This window comes from Monocercomonoides exilis (assembly GCF_001643675.1).
Source record: "Monocercomonoides exilis strain PA203 chromosome Unknown scaffold4-2303458, whole genome shotgun sequence".
In the NCBI taxonomy this organism is placed as follows: domain Eukaryota; phylum Preaxostyla; order Oxymonadida; family Polymastigidae; genus Monocercomonoides; species Monocercomonoides exilis.
The window spans coordinates 194172-212771 of NW_027150549.1; the positions used below are offsets into that span (position 1 = coordinate 194172).

An 18600-nucleotide genomic window follows, 5' to 3' on the forward strand; every position below is an offset into this window, starting at 1 on the left:
AATATTTCCCTCTGCAAAATATTGCAGCTCAAAATAATCTTTGAAATGTTAGAAAAAATTTAACATTTTCAATAATCCTTTCTCCTCATCCCGAAAATCATTGATTCGAACCAATAAGTAATTTTAAAGACAAAATATTTCTTTTCTATATTAATAATTCATATCATATATGCAATTCCTTTTGTGTTCTTGGATTTGTGACAGATCGTTATGTGTCCCATAACTTATATTGAAAAGACCTATTTAAGGATCTTGAAACTCATATCTTCTCATTCTGGCTTTGCTGGATATTTGATTTTATTCACTTCTTCATTAGTTTTTTGAAAGGTTAATCAAAACTTATACGTAAAAATGGTGAACTTTACTGTCGCTCAATTGAGAGAACACATGGGAAACCGCCACAATATCAGAAACATGTCTGTTATTGCTCATGTCGATCATGGTTTGTTTTGTGAAAATTATTATCATTTGATCGCTTATTTTTCGTGATAAATTTTTATAACATTTGTAATTTGTGAATACATTTGCTTTTGATCTCAAATCATTGAACATGTCATACAGGAAAATCAACATTGACTGATTCTCTGGTCGAGAAGGCTGGTATTATTGGCCAACAACAGGCTGGTGATGCACGTATTATGGATACACGTGAAGATGAACAGGAAAGAGGTATCACAATCAAATCAACTGGTATCTCTTTGTACTACGAATTCCAGGTTCCTGGAAAAGATAAAAGAGATGGATACCTTATCAACATCATTGATTCACCCGGTCACGTTGACTTTTCAAGTGAAGTGTCAGCTGCTATTCGTGTGACTGATGGTGCTGTCGTTGTCGTCGATTCAGTCGAAGGTGTGTGCGTCCAGACTGAAACTGTGTTGAGACAAGCTCTCGCAGAGCGTGTGGTGCCTGTTCTTATGATGAACAAAATCGATCGTGTGATCCTTGAATTGAAATCAGATCCAGAAGAGGCATACCAAAAATTCCAGAGAAACATTGAAGATATCAATGTGTTGATTGCAACATATCACGATGATAAACTTGGTGAAGTTGAAGCCAACCCAGTTGCCGGAACTGTTGTGTTCGGATCTGGTCTTCATCAATTTGGTTTCACATTGCGTCGTTTTGCTCAATTCTATGCAGCAAAATTCCAGACACCAGAAGCTGATCTTGTCAAGAAACTCTGGGGAGACTGGTTCTTCAACCCCAAAACAAAGAAGTGGCAAGATACCGATACTGATGCTGATGGCAAAAAATTGAAGCGTGGATTTGTGCAATTCATCTTGGATCCATTGTACCAAGTGTTTGATGCCATCATGACAAAGAACATGGAAAGATTGACAAAAGTTATGACTCAAATGAAAATCCATCTGACAACAGAACAGGAAGCTTTCACAGAGAGAAAATTGCTGAAGGCTGTGATGCAAAACTGGATGCCAGCAGCCGATGCCCTTCTGGAAACTATCATCTTGAACTTGCCATCTCCAGTTCAATCACAGAAATACAGAGTTGAAAACTTGTACACAGGACCAATGGACGATGCTGCAGCTATTGCCATTCGTGACTGTAACCCAGATGGACCTTTGATGCTCTATGTTTCAAAGATGGTGCCAGCTGATAAATCACGTTTCTATGCATTCGGACGTGTCTTCTCAGGAACTGTTAGAACAGGAATGAAGGTTAGAATGCAGGGACCAAACTTCATCCACGGAAAGAAAGACGATTTGTTCATCAAGAACATCCAAAGATGCGTTCTGTTCATGGGCAGAAAATTCGAGCCTGTTGAAGATGTTCCTTGCGGTAACACTGTCTGCCTTGTTGGTGTTGATCAATATCTGACAAAATCAGGAACCATCACTGATTTTGATGATGCATACAACATTGCTACCATGAAGTTCTCTGTCTCTCCAGTCGTGCGTGTTGCTGTTGAGCCAAAGAACATGAACGATTTGCCAAAATTGGTTGAAGGTCTGAAGCGTCTGGCAAAATCTGATCCATTGTGCGTCATTTCAACATCAGATTCAGGGGAGCACGTCATTGCTGGTGCTGGTGAACTTCATCTTGAAATTTGCTTGAAAGATCTTCAGGACGATTTCATGGGTGGAACCCAAGTCAAGATCAGCGATCCCGTCGTGCAATACTGCGAAACAATTCAGGAGAAATCAAGCACAATCGCCTTGGCCAAATCACCAAACAAGCACAACAGAGTGTTCATGGAAGCTGAACCTTTGGATGACGAGCTTGTTGAAGAGATTGAGAAAGGAAACTATGGACCAGAGAAAGATGTGAAGGAAATGGGAAAAGATCTCGTTTCTAAATACAACTGGGATCCAACTGACTCCAGAAAGATCTGGTGCTTTGGACCCGATGGAAGAGGACCCAACATGATTGTCGATAAAACAAAGGCTGTGCAATATTTGGATGAAGTTAAGGATTCATTCGAACAAGCATTCTCATGGGTTACAAGAAAGGGACCACAGTGCGATGAAACCATGAGAGGAATCCGTTTCAATGTTACTGATGTTGTTCTTCATACTGATGCAATTCATAGAGGTGCATCTCAGATGGTTCAACCAATCAGATCATGCTTGTATGCCTCTGAATTGTATGCACAACCAACTCTTCTTGAACCAATGTTCCTTGTTGATATCACATCTCCACAAGATGCTGTCGGTGGTATCTACTCATGCTTGAACAAGAGAAGAGGTCAGGTCACAGCCGAAGAACCAAGAATGGGTACTCCTCTTGTGCAGGTCAAAGCCTACCTGCCCGTCTCAGAATCATTTGGATTCACAGCAGATCTTCGCTCACACACTTCAGGACAAGCCTTCCCACAATGCGTGTTCGATCATTGGCAACTTGTCCAAGGTACAGCTTATGATGTTGGTTCCAGATGCTACACCACCGTCAGAGCAATCAGAAAGCGTAAGGGATTGGCAGAAGATGTTCCAAAGCCTGATACTTTCACTGATAAATTGTAATTGTTTTTTATCCTTTAAAGCAGAAAGTGTCTTCTCTTCATTTATTTCATTTTCTAATGTGGATGGATAAAATCTCTTTTATCTCCGTTATTATTTGATCTGGATGAAGAGTTGAACACTTTTTTTTATTCTTTTCGACTTTTTACTATCATATCCAGCAAAAACAGAAAAGAATATCTGGTGAAAATAAATTCTTTTTCATGTATTTTTTGATAAAAAATTAAGTTTTTAGCATTATCAAAATTCAGTGAAATTAAGTTTGATCCTTTAATAGGGTGAGTAAATCTTTTATTTTTTGTGTTAGGTTTGGATGAGAAGAAGCTATTTTTGTCAATATTTCTACAAATACTTTGCAATTCGCTTTACATTTATAGTTTTGAAATATCACTGTGATACATTCCAATAATTGTTGAAGGTCTTCATCGGCTAAATGTTGATCATTAAGCAAAGCAAATATTTCAGGTAAAATTCCAGACATTGACAACGAAGCTTCGGCATCTTGCTTTTCTCGAATTAAATAGCACAAAATTTTCGTAGCTGCCGTTGATGTATCCTCGTATTTGCACTTTTGAACAATTTATAATGAGAATAATTCTGAATCAAGAAAATAAAAACCTGAATTAGAACAGTCAATGAAGTTGTAATTTGACTGTAATCAAAAGATTTTGATATTAATGACTTATATGAAGCTATCATATGAAGAAGGTCAGAAGAATAAATCTCAAAAAGAAAAAGTAGAGAAATATTACAATAAAAAAGAAAGAAAGAAACATACAGAATCTTTACTTGACAATGGATTTTTCATGTGAAAACATAATGTTTCGATAAGATCATGATTAAAGACATGATTTTCAGGAACAAGATCTTTGTATTAAATTGCAATGGTTTTTAACATAAGAATTATGAAAAAATTGCAAAGAATAACCGAAAGTGTACAAATCAAGCAATTTTAGCAAGCAAGTTTCGCTCTCCAAAGGATTCTTTGTTTTTTTCAACGTACGAATCAAAAGAAAAAATGAAGACAGCTTTGAGAAGGATCAAACACAATTATGAAAGTATAACAATTATTTAAGCAAACATCAGAAAACGGCAAAATTAGATTTTCTATCTTTGTATAGTTAACGTTATTTGTCATAAAATAAGAAATCAAATTTTTACGTCACGCTAATTTTCCTTTCAACAAGTTTTTTTTATGAATTTTGATAAAATAATTCAATATTTGATCAAAAAATAATAAAAATGGTGAAAGATAGAAAGAAGCTAAAGCAGCCTGAAAAGGCTGTACCGTTCTGTCCAAACGCACCCATTGAGCAAGAATCTGTTTATAGTTTAATGGCCATGATGGTACGCGTGAATTTTATCGTTGTTATTTCTTATTTGTTTTTTAATTATTTTCAGTTTAGTGTTCTTGGAATGACAATGAAATTGCGTTGGGCTCCGTGGTTCGCAATTTTATGCAGTATTGATATTTTTATTAATTGTTTTTTTGACTTTTTCATGTGAAATTTTGTGAAATAGTGGTAATATCAATTTCAAAAGCAAAGTTTGGTGGTCAGTTTGATCGGAGTCAACACATTATGACATTAGTGTATGATCATTAGTTTTGGATTTTCTGTAGATTATTTATATTGAAAATTTAGGCTTTCTCTTATAAGCATGTTTTTCATTTATTTCACTAACAGCAAAAATGCTCCTCCAGTAAAATCTACGAAACGAAAACGATAGATTTTATTTTCTCACATCAGTTCATAATTGTCAAAAAAGTGAATAATTTTTTGAAATTTCATTTTAACGAAACTTTTTCTTTTTTTTTATTAAACTAGACGAATTTAAACAATCAACAATTAAAAATTTAATGATTTGAGCACATGGATTACTGTTTTTAAAATATCAGTTAAATCAAAGTTTAGAAACTTGTTTCCTTTGATCGTCTGAAATATAAAATATTTTTTATTAAAAAAAGGGAATTGTTAACTTGATTTGTATTGTTTCGCCATCTCGTATTGTTAAAAATAACTCAATTAATAATCATAGCAATTTTGAACAATTTGTTGTGAATATTGACATTTTTCAAAAGAATTTTTTCATTGTTCAAAAATGAAGTGAAAAAATTTTTTTGTTCTAAGAAATTCTTTTCATCTTTTCTCTTTTTTTTTTTTTTTTTTTTTTTTTTTTTTTTTTTTTAATTGGTATGAAAATGCAAGACTCATTTTGATAAGAAAGAAAAAATAGTTTGAACAGAACGTTTGTTTTTTCATAAATGCAAGAATTGTCTGCACATGAGTGAAATTTCAATTTCGTAATTATAAAAATTCTATTAATTGTGTTTATATTTCAAACCAATATAAATTATCAAATTCATTTTAATTATCTTTTTGATTTATTAGGACAGATATCGCACAAAATACCGGACATCGCACAAAATACCAGATAAGATCAATTTCACAATAACTGCAAGAGTAATAATTCTGAATATTTTCCACAAAATATATCTAATTTATAAAAACTCATTTGATATACAAGTCTTTCAAAACAGCTTCATTTGTGCTCAGAAAAAATTATTATCGAAATCTCGGAAAAATTGGATTTTGAGTTTCTCAAGATTTGAATAATAAATTTATTCTGAGCACAAATGAAGCTGTTTTGAAAGTCTTGTATATCAAATGAGTTTGTATTAATAAGATATATTTTGTGGAAAACATTCAGAATTTTTCTCTGCAGTAATTGTGAAATCGATCTTGTCTGGTATTTTGTGCGATATCTGTATTATTATTATTTATTTTATTTCATTTTTATTTATTTATTTTTTTGTTTGTTTCAATAATGAAAAGCGGATAGGAGAAAACAATTCATGCAAGCAATTGATGCAATCTTTTGTTCAAAAAAGCATATTTGCTTAAATGTTTTAGTATCGCAACTGTTTCAAAAATGTGATATTTATGAAAAACTCATGAATATTTTTTCTGTCAGCAACATTTTCACAAACAACGTATTCATTTGAATGTTCCTGGAAATTGTTAAAGAAACAGAAAATAGTGATTGAAAACATATTATTTCTAAAAGCACAATTCATATATTCATTATTTCATTATGCTTCATTTCCCCATTCTTTGATTTTTTTTCTTTTTATTCTTTTTTTCCACATGGCCAATTTTTATTGAGAACTTCCTATTATTCAATTTTTAAATAAAACTCAAATTTCGAACATTTATAAAATTGATGTTCCCACAAAAAAACTTCATAAAGATGGAAACATTTCCTGAACAGTGTTATTATTTCAATTTGAGAAAAGTTATGCAAGTGTGAACAGAAATTCAATGGAATTATGAAATTTTTGTTTTATTTGAAAATTAAACTATAGGAAGTTTTCGAAAAAATTAGACAGATGGAAACACTTTCCGAAATGATGGCAATAAGTTGTTCAAAATAAAATTGGACAAATGAAAAATTGTTATTGTGTCGATTTGATAGACACTCAATACTTGAAAAAATTCATCTTCGGAAGAAGAAGGAAAAAAAAACGTTGATCAATACACACTAATTATTCAAAACATTGTGGAATGTTGAAATAGTATTTGAAACTTTGTATCGTAATTTCAATGAATATATGGATGAAAATACGGACTTTCAAGTTTTTTTTGCACAATGCTTTAAAAAATTGCTTCACTCATATACGAATGTTTCATATTGAATCATTTCAAAAAGGAAAAACAGAATGAATAGAAAATATTTTGCGATAATAGATATTCAATGAAACGGCTCCACGAAAATGTTGCGAAAACAATTAGAAAACGCCCTGAAGCAAATTGTCGTACTTTGATAATATTTATTAAAAGTGGTGAATGAAAATGGTTCTTCAAATTTCGCAAATAAAGAATAGAAGTTTCATTTTGGACAGGAACATCGTTTTCAAAATTGAAACTTTCAATTTCAAATCTTATTCTGAAACTTAACTTCTTTTTCATTTATCTCAATATAAAAGCAAACATCATCTCTAACTTCATGCAAAAGACACAGTGTTTCTTATTACTATTGAATTTGCCGGAGAACATGCGCTCAGATGACAGTTGGAATCCAAACTCCCATAGGAGGTCCTGGCCGCATTGTGGAAATTGAAGTAGCTGTTATGAGAAGGCGAAAAGCAAAAGAGGTTTTTATTGTTTTTCATTGAAACTTAATTTTTAATTGAACTTTTTTGTTCGGCCGTGAAAAGAAGGAAATTTGGATTTTTGGAGCTCAGGAACGTGGAGGAAAAGCATTTGTTTATCCAGTGTCCAACAGATCTGCTTCAGTATTAATTCCGTTAATAAAAAAATATAATCGCCTCGAACAGAAATTCAATTTGATCAATGGAAAGTGTATTTTTTTTTTTTTGAGTGAGAATGGATTCACACACAAGACTGTCAACCATTCCGAGTATTTTTCACATTTTCGTATTCTCCTTTTGTTGTCTTTAATCATGAAATGTTATTTCACACTTATTCAGATCCAATTACTGGTAATTGCATAAATCATATTGAAGCATTGCAGTGTGCACTTCGCAAGTTCATGCCTTCATGTGGAGTGAGAATTAACAGAATGCAAGTATATATCTATTCATTTTTGTTTTTCAGAAATCGAAAAATTGTTTTTTCCATTTTAGTGTCAAGTATTATGAAATGCAGGGACGAAGAATACAAAGCTCTTGAGGATGAAGCTTTTGGATCAGAAGAAGAGGAAGAAGAGGTTGGAGCTGAAATATTACACGAAGAAGAATCTTCAGAGTCAGATTATGTACTTGAAACAGATACATCATCAGATTGGACTGGGAATGGAGCTGACACATCTGAATGGGAGGCCAATAAGAAAAGACCGAATTTTCCACATATCATTCTTCTCAAAATAAAAAACAACTGCTCTCTTTGATTATTTCTTTGTTTTAGAAGGTTTTGTGAGGTAACTTATAAGAGCCATTTGCTGTGCTCATCTTTGACGTTGATCATTTCACCATTGTGAAATAGCACACTTTGACAAAATTCCTTTTTGAATTCCAATTGAAAATTGTTCATGAAAGAGGATTATTTAATAATGAATAAGGAATAACTCTTCCAACTCATTTTATTTCGTAAAATGTTTATAAATGCATGATAATGCTCTCATATCCTTTTTCATGAAGAAGAGAAAGTGGGAGCTTCGATTTGATCAAAATAGTTAATTCCAGTTCTCGTATGAATAATATACAAAACAAGCTTTTCAAAAAGAATTACCCATTCGAAAGATTATTGTTCTTCAGTTGAAAAAGAAACTTTGAAGCAATCATTCACCGAAAAAAGATATGATAAAAAAAAACTGTTTGACAAAATAATTCTAATTTTTTCTAAATCATTTTTTTGTGTGTTATGTTCTATATATATTTAGCGGGAAGTGTGATTCTTGAAAAAATAAACAATTTACGAAAAAACTGCAGTTATTTCAGATTTGAAGCATCTGTGAGGAGAATTACTCATGATTTCTGTAAAAGTCTTATTCTTTGAAAGGTAACCGTTGTTGTATTGAAAAACTGAGTGTTTCGGGAGATTTTTGATTAACAAAAAATAAAAAATAACAAAAAAGCATTCACACATTTGCAAATATCGATAGTATAAATGTCTAAATTTTTTTGAAGAGTTCCTTTTGTTTAATTTTTAAATTAAGAAATAATTTCATATTTTGATAAAATTTCTGCTCCCACTCACGAAACATCACAAAATTGGAAATAATAACATTGTTAAGATTTTATTTTCATGACAACGAAATTTGGTGAGTGGGAACAGAAATCAGATCGAAATATGGAATTTTTATTCTTTTGAAAAATAAACAAAGGAACTTTTTAAAAAAATTCGACAAATATAAGAATATTAGAATGTTTTTTTTTTTTTTTTTTTTTTTTTTTTTTTTTTTTTTTTTTTTTTTTTTTTTTTTTAATTGGTATGAAAATGCAAGACTCATTTTGATAAGAAAGAAAAAATAGTTTGAACAGAACGTTTGTTTTTTCATAAATGCAAGAATTGTCTGCACATGAGTGAAATTTCAATTTCGTAATTATAAAAATTCTATTAATTGTGTTTATATTTCAAACCAATATAAATTATCAAATTCATTTTAATTATCTTTTTGATTTATTAGGACAGATATCGCACAAAATACCGGACATCGCACAAAATACCAGATAAGATCAATTTCACAATAACTGCAAGAGTAATAATTCTGAATATTTTCCACAAAATATATCTAATTTATAAAAACTCATTTGATATACAAGTCTTTCAAAACAGCTTCATTTGTGCTCAGAAAAAATTATTATCGAAATCTCGGAAAAATTGGATTTTGAGTTTCTCAAGATTTGAATAATAAATTTATTCTGAGCACAAATGAAGCTGTTTTGAAAGTCTTGTATATCAAATGAGTTTGTATTAATAAGATATATTTTGTGGAAAACATTCAGAATTTTTCTTCTTGCAGTAATTGTGAAATCGATCTTGTCTGGTATTTTGTGCGATATCTGTATTATTATTATTTATTTTATTTCATTTTTATTTATTTATTTTTTTGTTTGTTTCAATAATGAAAAGCGGATAGGAGAAAACAATTCATGCAAGCAATTGATGCAATCTTTTGTTCAAAAAAGCATATTTGCTTAAATGTTTTAGTATCGCAACTGTTTCAAAAATGTGATATTTATGAAAAACTCATGAATATTTTTTCTGTCAGCAACATTTTCACAAACAACGTATTCATTTGAATGTTCCTGGAAATTGTTAAAGAAACAGAAAATAGTGATTGAAAACATATTATTTCTAAAAGCACAATTCATATATTCATTATTTCATTATGCTTCATTTCCCCATTCTTTGATTTTTTTTCTTTTTATTCTTTTTTTCCACATGGCCAATTTTTATTGAGAACTTCCTATTATTCAATTTTTAAATAAAACTCAAATTTCGAACATTTATAAAATTGATGTTCCCACAAAAAAACTTCATAAAGATGGAAACATTTCCTGAACAGTGTTATTATTTCAATTTGAGAAAAGTTATGCAAGTGTGAACAGAAATTCAATGGAATTATGAAATTTTTGTTTTATTTGAAAATTAAACTATAGGAAGTTTTCGAAAAAATTAGACAGATGGAAACACTTTCCGAAATGATGGCAATAAGTTGTTCAAAATAAAATTGGACAAATGAAAAATTGTTATTGTGTCGATTTGATAGACACTCAATACTTGAAAAAATTCATCTTCGGAAGAAGAAGGAAAAAAAAAACGTTGATCAATACACACTAATTATTCAAAACATTGTGGAATGTTGAAATAGTATTTGAAACTTTGTATCGTAATTTCAATGAATATATGGATGAAAATACGGACTTTCAAGTTTTTTTTGCACAATGCTTTAAAAAATTGCTTCACTCATATACGAATGTTTCATATTGAATCATTTCAAAAAGGAAAAACAGAATGAATAGAAAATATTTTGCGATAATAGATATTCAATGAAACGGCTCCACGAAAATGTTGCGAAAACAATTAGAAAACGCCCTGAAGCAAATTGTCGTACTTTGATAATATTTATTAAAAGTGGTGAATGAAAATGGTTCTTCAAATTTCGCAAATAAAGAATAGAAGTTTCATTTTGGACAGGAACATCGTTTTCAAAATTGAAACTTTCAATTTCAAATCTTATTCTGAAACTTAACTTCTTTTTCATTTATCTCAATATAAAAGCAAACATCATCTCTAACTTCATGCAAAAGACACAGTGTTTCTTATTACTATTGAATTTGCCGGAGAACATGCGCTCAGATGACAGTTGGAATCCAAACTCCCATAGGAGGTCCTGGCCGCATTGTGGAAATTGAAGTAGCTGTTATGAGAAGGCGAAAAGCAAAAGAGGTTTTTATTGTTTTTCATTGAAACTTAATTTTTAATTGAACTTTTTTTGTTCGGCCGTGAAAAGAAGGAAATTTGGATTTTTGGAGCTCAGGAACGTGGAGGAAAAGCATTTGTTTATCCAGTGTCCAACAGATCTGCTTCAGTATTAATTCCGTTAATAAAAAAATATAATCGCCTCGAACAGAAATTCAATTTGATCAATGGAAAGTGTATTTTTTTTTTTTTGAGTGAGAATGGATTCACACACAAGACTGTCAACCATTCCGAGTATTTTTCACATTTTCGTATTCTCCTTTTGTTGTCTTTAATCATGAAATGTTATTTCACACTTATTCAGATCCAATTACTGGTAATTGCATAAATCATATTGAAGCATTGCAGTGTGCACTTCGCAAGTTCATGCCTTCATGTGGAGTGAGAATTAACAGAATGCAAGTATATATCTATTCATTTTTGTTTTTCAGAAATCGAAAAATTGTTTTTTCCATTTTAGTGTCAAGTATTATGAAATGCAGGGACGAAGAATACAAAGCTCTTGAGGATGAAGCTTTTGGATCAGAAGAAGAGGAAGAAGAGGTTGGAGCTGAAATATTACACGAAGAAGAATCTTCAGAGTCAGATTATGTACTTGAAACAGATACATCATCAGATTGGACTGGGAATGGAGCTGACACATCTGAATGGGAGGCCAATAAGAAAAGACCGAATTTTCCACATATCATTCTTCTCAAAATAAAAAACAACTGCTCTCTTTGATTATTTCTTTGTTTTAGAAGGTTTTGTGAGGTAACTTATAAGAGCCATTTGCTGTGCTCATCTTTGACGTTGATCATTTCACCATTGTGAAATAGCACACTTTTGACAAAATTCCTTTTTTGAATTCCAATTGAAAATTGTTCATGAAAGAGGATTATTTAATAATGAATAAGGAATAACTCTTCCAACTCATTTTATTTCGTAAAATGTTTATAAATGCATGATAATGCTCTCATATCCTTTTTTCATGAAGAAGAGAAAGTGGGAGCTTCGATTTGATCAAAATAGTTAATTCCAGTTCTCGTATGAATAATATACAAAACAAGCTTTTCAAAAAGAATTACCCATTCGAAAGATTATTGTTCTTCAGTTGAAAAAGAAACTTTGAAGCAATCATTCACCGAAAAAAAGATATGATAAAAAAAAACTGTTTGACAAAATAATTCTAATTTTTTTCTAAATCATTTTTTTGTGTGTTATGTTCTATATATATTTAGCGGGAAGTGTGATTCTTGAAAAAAATAAACAATTTACGAAAAAACTGCAGTTATTTCAGATTTGAAGCATCTGTGAGGAGAATTACTCATGATTTCTGTAAAAGTCTTATTCTTTGAAAGGTAACCGTTGTTGTATTGAAAAACTGAGTGTTTCGGGAGATTTTTTGATTAACAAAAAAATAAAAAATAACAAAAAAGCATTCACACATTTGCAAATATCGATAGTATAAATGTCTAAATTTTTTTGAAGAGTTCCTTTTGTTTAATTTTTAAATTAAGAAATAATTTCATATTTTGATAAAATTTCTGCTCCCACTCACGAAACATCACAAAATTGGAAATAATAACATTGTTAAGATTTTATTTTCATGACAACGAAATTTGGTGAGTGGGAACAGAAATCAGATCGAAATATGGAATTTTTATTCTTTTTGAAAAATAAACAAAAGGAACTTTTTAAAAAAAATTCGACAAATATAAGAATATTAGAATGTTTTTTTTTTTTTTTTTTTTTTTTTTTTTTTTTTTTTTTTTTTTTTTTTTTTATTATTATTATTATTATTATTATTATTATTTGAAAGAACGATATTTTAATCAAATTTTCGTGGAGAATGAATGTTCACAATAAATGATAAAAAAAATTATCTATCAAAGAATGAATTGCCTTTGCAGAGTAATTGAATTGAAAATTTTTTAGATAAACCTTCAAATATAACTTTTTCTATGAAAACAAAAAAGAGAATGTTATTATGAAAAAAACAGAATTATTCACATGTTTTTCCATATTTTTAAGATAAGGAATGACTTTTGTTGAAAGAAAGTGCAATGACAGGAACAATATTGATGTTGCAATAAACAACAAAAACGATTCGCATTAACTTGTCTGGACTCAATTATCACTGTTTTTATTCAAACAATTCATTTTTATCGAAAAATATTGAATAAATTTCTAAGAAAACAAATAAAATAAAAATTCTTTTGAATATGCATGAATCATCATGTTTTTATTCTATATATAAACGATATAAATATGTTTTGTTTGAAAATATTTCCATGTTGAAGAATGCTCCTCAAAAATAAACCCTTATTAATTTATTATTTATTAGATTTTTTTTAATGCACGCCTTATTCATTGTTGCACTTGCAACATTTTTTGTATTTTGGATAAAGTTTCTAATCTCAGAAGCTAAAATTCATAAGTCTATGGGGAAAACATCATCTCATATCGCAGTGTGAAGTTTATTTTGTTTTTTCTTTGCACATTGTTTTGCTTCAAAAACGAGTATAGCCCGGACTCCCAGAGCCATTTGAAGTACTTCAAAAAGATTATCGAGTATTAGAAGAAACGAAAGAAAACTCAAATAGAATCAGAGCAATCACATGGAATATTGAAAGGGGATATAAATTGGATCAAATCATTGCGGAATTGAAAAAAATTGATGCAGACATTATAATCCTTCAAGAGCTTGATATTATGTGTAAGCGCACAGATAATTTAGACGTTCCAAACGAGATTGGCAAAGCTCTCAAATTGAATATGGCTTTTGTTCCAGAATTTCACGAAGTATACAGACAAATTTTTAATTTTCATTTTTAATTTAAACTAAAATAGTTTGAATCTCCAATACGTCCTTCTTCCAACCAAGGAGGAGGAGTTCATGGGAATGCAATTTTGACAAAATTTGATTTTCTTAAAGTTGAGGCAATCATTCACAAGCAACAAATAAACTGGAGATTAGATGGGTTGAGATTTTGCGGTGAACCTCGTAAGGGAGGTATCTTATTTTTAAATTACATATTTTTGACTTTATTTAATCATCATTATCCTTCTATAGGTAGAGTAACGCTTGTTGCAGAAATCGCAACACCTACAGGAGTGATTGTGACATACAGGTTGAATTCAATTATATCAAATAATAATATTGACAACTGTGATAATTTTTCTTCTAATTATTTTTTAATTTTTTTAATTAAAGTTCACATCTTGAACCATTTGTCACATGTACAGATCGATTTGAAAATGTGAAGGAGATTTTGCAATCATGCTTTGAATATTGTCAAAAAGCAAAGGGAACATCTTCTTCATCATCTTCAGCCTCTTCGATCGATTCATTGAATTCTCAAACTATTCGAGGATTTCTTATTGGAGGAGATTTTAATACAATGCTGTCTGGAATAGGGAGATTGAATTTTTATCTTCCCTGGAATTCTTCAAAGAATATCTTGGGAAGAATACACCATCCGTTCCAAACAGAAGCCCAGTGTCTGGCTCATCGCGTGAGCAAAGAGCTGAAAGAGCTGAGTAAGAAAGGCGCATCTGACACACTTCTTTCTCTGACTGATCCTTTCGACAAGAGCGGAAAGACAGAATGGACGCTCAGCAATTATCAGGGAAAATTCCAGCACAAGTTAGATTTTTTGTTCTACTCTGCTTCTTCTTTTGCACTGAGGGAAAAGAATATCGGTACAGGCAACGAATCTGATCATCAGTGGATAAGTGTGGATTTGGAGGCGAAATGAGGTTGCGTGGAATAATGTTAGTATTTTGTGTTTATTGATTTTATTTTTTCAAATATCATAAAATTCTTTTATGCCAATTGTTGATTTCCTCAAATCAACTTTTTAAAAGTATTTATATCCATTCCATGTCAAATTTACTTCGAAAAATTTGCGGAATTCAACACAATTGGCACATCCAAAAGATTAAAAGACTTCATAAAAAATTAATAATTTTCGTTGTTGATTTTTCAAAAAAATAAATATTTACGTATGGTTCTTTACTCTCCACGCTTGTAAAAAATGAAGTGAAAACGAATCAACGCAAAAATATCATTCTATTTTTGACTTATTATTTTCATCTTCTAATGAAGGAGAATTATTTGTGACAGAAGTCTTCCTCCCCTTTCCCTTTTTCTGAGATTTCCCTCCATTTTCTTTTTTTAAGTTGGCCTTTTCTAAGCTTCTTTTGAGCCTTTCATTCTTCCTTTTTTCCTCCTCTGCTCTTTTCATCTTCTGCTCATTCTTCCTTTTATTCTCTTCCAACGCCATCTGAAGCTCCTTTTCGAAGTTCTGTTCTCTTTCATACTGCTCTGGATAATGTTCTTTATAGTAATCATCAGCGTCTTTCTTCATTTTTGCGAAACGTGATGAGTTACTCGAGAACAACGATCCAAGTATTGGAATATTCGACAAAGTTGTTTCGATTGCTGAAGGTTGCTTCGCAGACGCCAGCGGAGTTGTTGTTGAACGTGAAGAAGAAGAAGAAGAAGAAGTGGAAGAAGTGGAAGCAGAAGCAGAAGATGACGAGGACTGACGCTTCGGCAATGATTTTGGTTGCTGTTTTGCCTTTGATGCAATATTTTGTATCTGTGGTTGAGTTCCCTGTGTATTTGTAGACGCAGATGTGGCAGCATTCATATGAACATGCTTGTTCTGCTTTGGAGGAGAGGTGCCGAGATGAATCCAACTGGGTGGAGGAGAGGCAGACGAGAAGAAGAAGGAAATAAACAGCTGAATGAGTATTCCCACAGCAAGCCATATGCGGTTTCCTTCGGGTTTTGCGGAGAGGCTTGGAAGGAAAGGTATCCAAAGGAATTTGATTGTTGTCGTATGACTGCTGACAGACAGATCACTGTTTCTATATCTCTCTTCCAGAATAAGCGAAACAGACATCGAGATAACTGAGACTGCCACAGTGCACCACACAAAGATCTGCACAATCAGCTTCAATGTTCCATACAACTCTGATGCAAAGCGTTCATCTGCCTCGTCTCGCGGGTCTGGCTCGGGCTCATCTGCCATGCTCTCAGCAAGTGCTGTTGGATCGCTGTTTGCTCGGAGCATCATCATCTGCTCGATTGTGAGCGACGGGTTGACTGAACAGAAGCCAGGCAAGAGACTGAGAAAACAGATAAGCACAATAACACCAGTCACTGTGTAGCAGCGGAACAGTTCTTCTGGCTGGCGAACTGTGGTTGTGCGCGGCTTCGTCTTGTTGTTCATCCGCTCGGCCATTGCCTTGATTTCTTCTTCTGACATCTCGCGCTTCTTTGACTTCTTCCCACCTTTCTTGCTTCCACTTTCTTTCTCTGCTTGTTTCTCCTGTTTAGTCTCTTCAGGAATTTCCTTTTTCTTGCTTCCTTTTTCTGCTGTCTTTGGAGGCGTCTCAGGTTTTGACTCGCCCCAGTTCTCCATCAAGCTCATTCTCCACGAGCCTCCTCCAAGAAAAGTCACTGCTTCACCCAACCCAGCGCTGACCGGTATTGTTGTGTTCACAAAGCCGCCTGTTGCTCCACTTTCAGCAGCTGTTCCGTTGAATAAATAAGGTGTTTTGGCAAAGCTTTCAGCGGTTACTGCCAATGAAACAGTAAGCTCAGGCACAATTTTCGTGAGGACTGGAAGCGAATCTGATGAATTGAAAGAAACGTTTCCGAATGGAGCACCTTTTTGCCCGCGCTCAATGAAGAGCTGGCCTGTGTGTCCGCCCCACATGCCCCACGACCAATACAGCGGGAAGCACACATACAAACCACACGCCACAAAAAGCAGCAGCGTTTTTGTTCGTTTCTTCAGGATACGTGCTGGTGTCTGTTTTGAGAGATACCACACAAGGAGAAGAATGGTGTAGCTTCCGGGATTCGGAATTGGTATGAAAGAGAAATTCAAGCCAGAAAAACTCGAAATGGCACGTTGTATAAACTTTGGCAGAATAAGGTGGCTAAATAAAGGAATTGCATGCACATATCCCATTGGCGACACAGGCTTGAGCTCTGAGAAAATAGAGTATTGCACTTCCTCATCTAAAGGTGATGTTCCAGCAATGATAAATGGAATCAGCACCCAACAAATCAGTTTGAACCAGCCTGAAAAATTCGTTGGATATGCAGGAATAATCTTTATATTTGCCAGAATTGCGAATATTTTTTGTGTTGCAGTAAGAATGCCACACAGTAAAGGAACCGTGATGCCGAATTCAGGATCGCCCCACACAGAGGAATGAGACAAAGGTGTGGATGATGGAAGCGGAGGGAGGGTTTGGACTGGAGGAGAAAACATTGAAGGCGATAGGACAAATCCAAAGAAACGAAACAGGGCAGATGCAACAGGAACATCGCCATCTCCTCCGAAAAAGCCTCCAAGCGATGAATCTTGAAGAGGATAAGCATCATTCAAAGGGAAATAAGGAAGAACATTATTAAGACACCTTGGATCACAGCTTGTCCACTGCTTCAGTGCAACAATTGAAAAAACAAGACAAGCTAGAGTGATTTGAGAAGGAACGTGAGATGCAATATCAATAAGAATATCTTCTATCTCTTTTTTTTGAGCCGAATGCTTCGAAATTGTGGATGGTGCAACAATAACAGAGATAGTTACAGATATGAAGAGGAGGAATACAAAGAGAAGGAACCCAAATAAGACGATTCCAGCTGTTGGGGTCCGAACATTTGAAGCGACTGAAAGTAAAAATGCTGTTGCAACTTTTGAAATTGCATCATACCATTTGATGCTTGTCCATAGAACGATCCATAACATAAGCATTGTCTTCAGCAAGCCTCTAGCATAATAAGCTCCACCAAATAATATGTACATTGACAAAATTATACCAAATGCACCGATTGCAACTATGAACGTGGAACTATTAACATTTGAAAATGAAGACAAAAACGAGTTGAGGGAAGCCAATTTTGTTGGTGCAAAAAAGGTCACAAAAGGTTTAACAACTGTAAGTTGTATATGCCTAACTAATGGTTCTATGAACGTGCTAAAAATGTGTCTTATTGATACCAATGGATTATGACGCCCAAATAAAAGAGACATCAGAGTAACTTTTTCTCTTGGAAACGCAGCAATTGAAAATGATGTTGAAAGCCCAAGAAATACCAAAATAATAAATCCAAATACGGCGCAAAAGTTAAATCGATACGTGTTGTCCTCCGAAATAATTTCCGAAAGTAAAAAGAATAAAAACGACACATAGATAACTGACCACGCTGCCCAAAGTGCGAAAGTTCCTTTTCCAAATGATGTGGAACGAAAGAAAGCAACAAATGCATTGCTATCTAGCGAAGAACATTTGACCTTTGCAGGTAGTGAACGAAGATTTTTAATTGAATGAATGTTTGTATCTTTATGGAAAATTTTTCCTTGAAAAAGAACTGTACCGGGAGAATCGATCATGTTACTATCTTCACGAGCTATAATGCTTATCGTAGTGTGCTTATCGACATCACTTGAAGACGAATCATTTGCAACCGGAGCAAATAATGAAAATGGAGGAATTACAACAGAATTATGCGTTTTGGAATTACATGGAACAACGGCAATGATCTTTAATGTCTGATTTGACAGTACAGAAAGAATAAAGCCCAATAATATGCTTCCCAAAACGGAATAAACGGTAATTTTCACTCCTCTTTTCATGAATATTTAGATTAAGGGACGTTTTTTCCAAAA

General features: G+C 32.8%; 5 protein-coding genes across 5 annotated transcripts; 3 read left to right on the top strand and 2 right to left on the bottom strand.

Moving 5' to 3' along the window:
- Window positions 1-265: 265 nt before the first annotated feature.
- Window positions 266-3173, top strand: MONOS_1768 (putative eukaryotic translation elongation factor 2). The gene is made up of 2 exons (XM_067870622.1): window positions 266-442; window positions 562-3173. The coding sequence occupies exons 1-2, from the start codon at window positions 352-354 to the stop codon at window positions 2979-2981; spliced, it is 2511 nt and encodes an 836-aa protein (XP_067734541.1). The 5' UTR covers window positions 266-351; the 3' UTR covers window positions 2982-3173.
- A 3-nt stretch (window positions 3174-3176) lies between these two features.
- On the bottom strand, window positions 3177-4190 carry MONOS_17007 (uncharacterized protein). The gene is made up of 5 exons (XM_067869886.1): window positions 4060-4190; window positions 3907-4006; window positions 3757-3845; window positions 3597-3701; window positions 3177-3546 (listed from the first exon to the last, which is right to left on the bottom strand). Exons 1-5 carry the CDS (start codon window positions 4114-4116, stop codon window positions 3235-3237), a joined length of 663 nt encoding a protein of 220 aa, XP_067734542.1. The 5' UTR covers window positions 4117-4190; the 3' UTR covers window positions 3177-3234.
- A 9-nt stretch (window positions 4191-4199) lies between these two features.
- On the top strand, window positions 4200-4773 carry MONOS_1769 (putative Uncharacterized protein family (UPF0139)). The gene is made up of 4 exons (XM_067870633.1): window positions 4200-4325; window positions 4380-4440; window positions 4500-4569; window positions 4622-4773. Exons 1-4 carry the CDS (start codon window positions 4221-4223, stop codon window positions 4704-4706), a joined length of 321 nt encoding a protein of 106 aa, XP_067734543.1. The 5' UTR covers window positions 4200-4220; the 3' UTR covers window positions 4707-4773.
- An 8487-nt stretch (window positions 4774-13260) lies between these two features.
- MONOS_1770 (uncharacterized protein) lies at window positions 13261-14746 on the top strand (the record flags this gene model as incomplete). Its single annotated transcript, XM_067870645.1, has 5 exons — window positions 13261-13374; window positions 13433-13708; window positions 13757-13919; window positions 13980-14037; window positions 14121-14746. The coding sequence occupies 5 exons, from the start codon at window positions 13261-13263 to the stop codon at window positions 14662-14664; spliced, it is 1155 nt and encodes a 384-aa protein (XP_067734544.1). The 3' UTR covers window positions 14665-14746.
- A 121-nt stretch (window positions 14747-14867) lies between these two features.
- On the bottom strand, window positions 14868-18569 carry MONOS_1771 (uncharacterized protein). The gene has a single exon (XM_067870656.1). It carries the CDS (start codon window positions 18565-18567, stop codon window positions 14974-14976), a length of 3594 nt encoding a protein of 1197 aa, XP_067734545.1. The 5' UTR covers window positions 18568-18569; the 3' UTR covers window positions 14868-14973.
- Between the last annotated feature and the right edge of the window lie 31 nt (window positions 18570-18600).

Coding starts and splice junctions, on each gene's coding strand:
- MONOS_1768 (XM_067870622.1), top strand. CDS start 352: ATGGTGAACTTTACTGTCGCTCAATTGAGAGAACACATGGGAAACCGC. Junction 443..561: donor TATTGCTCATGTCGATCATG/GTTTGTTTTGTG, acceptor CATGTCATACAG/GAAAATCAACATTGACTGAT.
- MONOS_17007 (XM_067869886.1), bottom strand. CDS start 4,116: ATGACAAATAACGTTAACTATACAAAGATAGAAAATCTAATTTTGCCG. Junction 4,007..4,059: donor TAATTTTGCCGTTTTCTGAT/GTTTGCTTAAAT, acceptor TCCTTCTCAAAG/CTGTCTTCATTTTTTCTTTT. Junction 3,702..3,756: donor CATTGTCAAGTAAAGATTCT/GTATGTTTCTTT, acceptor TTTCTTTTTGAG/ATTTATTCTTCTGACCTTCT.
- MONOS_1769 (XM_067870633.1), top strand. CDS start 4,221: ATGGTGAAAGATAGAAAGAAGCTAAAGCAGCCTGAAAAGGCTGTACCG. Junction 4,326..4,379: donor ATAGTTTAATGGCCATGATG/GTACGCGTGAAT, acceptor AATTATTTTCAG/TTTAGTGTTCTTGGAATGAC. Junction 4,441..4,499: donor GTGGTTCGCAATTTTATGCA/GTATTGATATTT, acceptor TTTGTGAAATAG/TGGTAATATCAATTTCAAAA.
- MONOS_1771 (XM_067870656.1), bottom strand. CDS start 18,567: ATGAAAAGAGGAGTGAAAATTACCGTTTATTCCGTTTTGGGAAGCATA.